Source organism: Nuphar pumila, chromosome 5 (genome assembly GCF_984573655.1).
Source record: "Nuphar pumila chromosome 5, dmNupPumi1.hap1.1, whole genome shotgun sequence".
NCBI classification, from domain to species: Eukaryota; Viridiplantae; Streptophyta; class Magnoliopsida; order Nymphaeales; family Nymphaeaceae; genus Nuphar; species Nuphar pumila.
In genome coordinates this window covers 50,713,951-50,720,617 of record NC_143253.1, presented here as the reverse complement: position 1 = coordinate 50,720,617, position 6,667 = coordinate 50,713,951, and the positions used below count along the sequence as shown (strand labels likewise).

Genomic DNA, 6,667 nt, shown 5'->3' with positions numbered 1-6,667 from the left:
TAGGATAAGCGTGTCCGTCGAACATTAGAACCAGTGCACTACTTGACGTTCCATTAAAAAGAACAAGTCGTGGGGCTATGTCATTATGTGTAAGAAAGGTTAATCCTCATCCCCAACAACACCAAAATAAGACTCTTCTCCTAGGGCGTGAATGTGAACTCTCCTTCCGATTGTACCCTTGTGTGTTGGAGATACAAAGTGAGTGCATATAAAAATGAGAGCTCTCTCTCTCTCTCTCAAAAAAAAAGAGAAGAATGAGAGCTAAGTTGATCTATTCTATGACAAAGGATTTTGGAAAGGGGTGGTAGAATGATACTCTGCATTTAATGCATTCGACGTATGAATACTATGCCTCAATGAGGTTATTCTCTTCTTCCTTTTATACAGAAAAAAACCCCTTAAAAACGCATAGAAAATGTAAATGCTTAATAACATGGTTAAACATTTATGTAAAACTTCTGCACCTATAAAACATACAAAGGAGCTGTAGACAGTCAAATGAAATTTAATTGGCGAACAAATTTGACTTGTGAATAGCAGCATCATTGTGGCAAGGGTTGTAGGGATGCCATAAACATTTGTTCTATAAAATCAATTTTTGATAGAATGAAAAAAGACATATCTAGTCCAATCATAACAATAAAATTTGACTATACTAAAAATGCATACGTTATGGGGATGGTACCAAGAGATATATTTTACATATCAAAGAAGTTATATTTGAAGATACTATGGTTTCTAGCACAAAAGTTTCTATATCAATGAAAAATGCTTCACTTTTGAGTATCGTTTGAACCATTGATTTACGTAATTGAAGTAGATATATATAAAGGATCCTCTAGATAATTTAAATTGAAGCAATTTGATATTCAACTTAGCCTTATATGACATGACTGGTTGATAAAAATGCTCTGGCATTTTTTCGAGTACAGGAGCTAGAGGAGAAAGTTTCCAGTCTGAGACAACCAATGAGAAATGCCACGAATCTCCTGTCCTTCCTGAATGTCCTCCGCATGTTAATGGTAACAAATATCAACCAATGGAAATGTATAGGAGAGTGTACCACTCTTGGTGCACAAAGAATCAACCTCTCATTCCAACTTCCATGCATACAAAATCAAGCAAAATCCTTGCATTGAGCTGCTAGAAAGCGAGCTACCATCACCTCCCGTCATCGAATTTTCCGGCATCCCTGGCTTGAAGACAAACAAAGCATGGCCTGTGCCCTGGCTGAATATCCAATCGTGCACATCCCAAAAGACTTGCACCGGCATGTTATCAACAACAACCACATCATTCCCTCTGAACTTCCAGTATAGAGTCTTCACATTGACCAACATAATCCCATCTATGCTAATCCACATCTCGGGATCCTGCGCTACCGAGATCGAGCTCTCAATGACGATGTCGTGCTCCTTTCCTCTATCGTCGAACTTCGCTTTAGTAGCAAAACACTTCTTTCCAAAGACATTCTCCTTCTTTGACAGAAGTATAGCGTCCAAGAGTGAAGGCCTTGATCTAGTCTTTCTGTAAGCTTCCTTCTTCAATTCTCCTAGCAGTAGAACCACCTCGCTATCACACACAACTGCAACATAGTATTCGCCATGAGGCTCCGGCCCCCCGGAGAATTTTGCAGTCCGGAGGTCCCAGAACACGTCGACTTGGTTCCCGCCCACATCGAATTGCTTGAATCCTTTCTTATTCCAGAAATGCCAAGGTTTGAGATCGATCTTGCAGGTGTACTGTCGTTCGTTGCCACGGCCATCAACTAAGATCCAGAGACAATGTGCCATGAGGTTCTTGCACCATATCACTGTAACATGGCAGCAGACGCCGGCAATCACCGCCTGGTAGACCGACATAACGGCACTCTGGCCAGATTTTAGTCCCGATGGATCATCTGCCGACTTGTTGCCCAAAAAACATGCCGGGATCGGGACTGCTTCCTGCATTGTACGGTCTCAACGACCTCGATTCAAAACCAATCTAGCTTGAACGATCAAACGGAAGTCGACATCTCATGTACACTAGAGAATGGAATTCTGGAGGGCAATCATCATAATTCTCAAATTAATGCTGTGGACAGAGAAAATGAACTCAACCAACGGAAATAATTGATTGTGTGTCGATTGGTATCTTCAAAAAAGAACAGAAACATAAATGATTTTTCTCAACAGTTTTCCTTTCAGGGAAAACAGATCTCTTTTTTTTTTAAAGAACTGAAGGTAGGAAAACCAGATCTTTTACCGGCAAACTTTGATCTGGCAAATACCCATTCCACAACTTCTAATCTTCCACGTGAAAACAGAGAAATTGCTGAACAATGGGAATTTCACAGATCAAAATACAACCAATGTCAAAACCAAATTGGTTTCGCCTCTCTTGCAGGGCGGAGGACATGAGAGAGAGAGAGAGAGAGAGAGAGAGAGAGAGAGAGAGAGAGAGAGAGAGAGAGGTGGTTAACGAATGAGGAGGGTGGCCTATTTGCTGTCCGTATAACCGAACGAGCGAGAACGTCGCGGGCACCTCGTGGTATTATACTGTAATTAGAGGAAGGGGTGGATTCGTTTTTGCCTCTTTTGACAGGTTGGCTCAAGGACAAACTGGGGCTGCATGGTTCACAATATCGAGGATGGACAGAGTCGCCCCTTATAGGCAGATTACATATGTTGCCCATTTTGGTTTCCCAACCATTTTATACTGAAAAGGGGGGCCCAGAGTAAAAGAGAAACCAAACCATTTTATACTGAAAAGGGGGGCCCAGAGTAAAAGAGAGCATATAATGCTTGCTTAGTCTCTTTCCATTCATATACTATTGACAGCTAGAACAAGGCCTGAAAACTGAGCCACTATCAAGAATATGGATTCTGACCCTGAATCTAAGTCGTCTAGGGTAAATATCAAACCCCTCCAATGGCCTGACAACCAAGCTCTAACTATTTCTGCAGTCAAACCCAAGCCGTTCTACAATCTGCACTATGTTTCCTCCACGTCTGTGTTGAATCTAAAGAAAGCTTTGAGCCAGTGTGCAAGTGGCTCGATAGTTTCTTTTTTTTTTAATGGCAAGCTGGGGTTAGGCAGACGCCTACCAGATATACAATGGTACCTTTGGGATTTGAACTTGCAACATCCCCACACAAGGTAACGTGCATAGTTAGCAATACATGAAATGGCAAAAATAATTAAATACTGAATATGTTGTTTGAAAGGTCTCACATTCAAAAGCATAAAAGAAGGTGTCACAAAAAAATTTGTTGAATAATATGTACGGGTCTAATTCTGTTTTAATTTTATAAATCAGGATAAAAACACGGGCATATATATGAGATTTTTCTATGAGAAACAAGTTAATATAAGTTTTCGTATTCTAAATATTTCTCTCAAAAGAATACCTTATTTTGCCAATTTTTTTTGTAAAAGATAGATTCAGTTTTTATTTTTATTTTTTAAGTTTTATTGAAAGGAACATGTTTTAGATGGAGTTTTGCTAACCATGCTATCAAGGAAGACGGTCTAACACTAGTGTAATCGAGGACCAAGTGAGCAAAGCCTGCCCAAGCCTAGCCAGTGACAAGGCTGACCTTGACTTTACATTTAATATAATTGACATGGATACTGCGACTACACAATCCAACTACCACTTTTGATCCCTGTAATACTCGTGGTTTAAAAAAAACATATTTTGGATTTGGGTTGCATCCACCCCCTTGGGCTACTTAACCCCCCCCCCCCCCAAGGGGGGTTTCTTTTTTCGAAACGAGCAACCCCCCTCCCCTCTCTCTCAACTCTGCTTGAACCCCGACCTTCTCGCCTCTAACCCCACTCGTTTTCTTCTCCATCTCTCTGGCGCACAGAGGCTCTGCTCCCCCCTTTAGGTACGCTGCCCCTCTTTCTCTCGTCTCTCTAGTGTTGGCAGCCCTCTGACTCCTCTTTCTCTCCCTCTCCCTCTCTCTTCCTTCTCCTTGATAGTGGCAGCACCGCCCGGTGCCACCACCTTGCCAAAAGCAGCGACACCACTTGGGTGTTGCTACTCTCCTTTTTGAGGTGGCAGCACCACTTGGGTGTTGCCTCTTCCTCCTTCACCATCCTTGTTGGCCTGAAGGAAGGGTGTTGTGCACCCTCACTACAAGAAAACCGTGGATTAGCGACGGCCTCTATCCATCGCTAATCCGTCACTAAGCCGTCGCTAAACTGTTTAGCGACGGCTTAGCGATGGATTAGCGATGGATAGAGGCCATCGCGAATTTTTGCTCGCTAATTAGCGAAAAAAATTATCTGTCGTTAATTCCGTCGCTAATTTGCGACAGATTAGCGACGGACATTATCCGTCGCTAATCTGTCGCTAAATTTAAAATAAAAAATAAAAAAAAATTGATCCTTGTCGGGCGGTATTCCGGCAGCACTAAGCCGGACTTATACCGCACCCGACAGGCATTGCATGCACATAACGATCGCTCTGCCTCATCGCGAACCGGCGTCGCCGTCCTCCATGAACCGGTGCTCTCCGGCGTCGCCGTCCTCCATGAACTGGCACCGTCATCTTCCGTGAACCGGCGTCGCCGTCATCCTCCGTGGACCGGCGTCATCGTCCTCCATGAACCGGCGCCAACGTCCTCCAGCGATCGCCGACCGTCCTCCGCCGTCACCGTCCTCCGTGAATCGACGTTGTTGTCCTCCGTGAACCGGCGCTGACATCATCCAGCGATTGCCAACCGTCCTCCGGCGTCGCTGTCCTCCGGCGTCGCCGTCCTCCGTGAATCGACATTGTCCTCCTCCGTGAACCGGCGCCGACGTCCTCCAGCGATCGCCGATTGTCCTCCGGCGTCACCGTCCTCCACTCTCATGTACATGCTCTCCAATAAGCTCTCCGACGTCGCTCGGTTTAAATCGAGCGCGGTCGATTTAAATTTCAAACAGGGAGAGAGGGAAAATTTCGCGCTTGGTTTAAATCGAAAATTAGCGACGGATTAGCGACGGAAAAATTCCCTCGCTAAATCCCTCGCTAAAATGTTTTTCTTGTATTGAGAATTAGCGACGAAATACTTGTTGTCGTTAATTCGTCGCTAATTAGCGACGGATTAGCGATGAAACAACTTTCATCGCTAATCCGTCGCTACTTAGCGACAGATTCATTAAGAAAGTTTTCTCTAGCTAATCTGTCGCTAATTTGCGACGGAAAAAATCCGTCGCAAATTTCCGTCGCTAATTAACATTTTTCTTGTAGTGCCTCCCCTTTTCTTCTACCCATGCGGTAGGCAGGCTAGAGCCACCTACGAGGGTGGCTCTGGTTTGTCTAAAGGGAGGGTGTCGAGCACCCTTAGCTTTTCTTTTCTCTCAGCGTTAAAGGCTGACCAGAGCCACCTGCAATGGTGGCTCTAGTTCGCCTAAAGGGAGGGTGCCAAGCACCCTCTCCCTTTTTTTTTTTTTGCTGATTGATGAGAGATACCTGCGGCAGTGGCTCTGGCTCGCTAGGACAGAGGGTGCCTAGTACCCTCTTCTCTTTTTTTTAGCAGCAGTCGTAGGTTGCTACTTTACAAGGATAACCGAAAGGGGTTGTCGACTCCTCTATCAACTCCCTTGTAGCCCCTTGTCAACTCCCTTCCTCCTTTGTTGAAGGACTGAGAAAGGCTTGGTCCTGTCGCAAGGTTGGGACCAAGCTGGGCTCGGCCAGACCACCGAGCCCACCCCCTCCCATTGGTCGCATAGCCAGCCAAGCTAAGATCGAGTAGAACCAAGCTCAACTCAGTCTCCACTTTTAGATCGAGCCGGCTTAGTTAGCAAACTGAGCCTGACTCAGTCGAGCTTTACCCCCTGCCTCTTGTACCGAGCCCGGCTCGGTCCGGTCGGCTCGAACTGGGTTTGGGTTTGACCCTTGCAATGCAATCAACGTCACGATAAGGTTTTAACACCATCCTTATTAAACGCGAGATAATCTTTTTAGCGCTCCACATCAACACAACAGACGCAACACACTTACCAAGGCATAAACCTTTAAAAATCTATGCTCGAAATTGTCAGCGAGTCTGACCATCTCCGAGGTAGAGGAAAGTTGCATACGAGAAAAAATAACAGAATACTTCTAGCTTATACGTATTATATATATGCTTTTTAACTCAAGGATGCAGTTTTGCGTAATCTTGTCCATTTAAATTATGTCATTTACTTTACCATCACGTTGTAATGTGCATAGGCTACTGCTTACACAATTTATTTAGCCGATGTACGATTTCGTACATTACGCATCGCTTATATAATTTATTTAGCCGATATACGGTTTCGTACATCGCACATCCCTTATGCAGTTTATTTAGCCGATGTACGGTTTCATACATTGACATTGTTTACGCAATTTATTTAGCTTGATGTGGGGTTTCACACATCAGGCCTTGCTTTATGTCATTTACTTTGATGTGTAATGTTCACAAGCTTATGCTTTAATATATATGTATTATATATATATATATATATATAACTTTATAAAATATACAGTTTTGCATACTTCTGCCTACTTTATATTATGCCTTTATGTATTTAAAGATGTAGATTTGTGCATCCTCGCCAAGTCTTTGTTTTAAACAAAAGGATTTCACATGAGAGATTTCAAGATCATATTATTCGTTGTCTCGAAAAGCAAAATAAGTATTTGGTGTTTGCATTTTTGCAACTA

General features: G+C 43.5%; 1 protein-coding gene across 1 annotated transcript; it reads right to left on the bottom strand.

The window, feature by feature from the left end:
* Window positions 1-798: 798 nt before the first annotated feature.
* LOC149837571 (uncharacterized) lies at window positions 799-1,952 on the bottom strand. The gene has a single exon (XM_090008064.1). The coding sequence runs from the start codon at window positions 1,950-1,952 to the stop codon at window positions 1,092-1,094; it is 861 nt and encodes a 286-aa protein (XP_089864190.1). The 3' UTR covers window positions 799-1,091.
* Window positions 1,953-6,667: the final 4,715 nt, after the last annotated feature.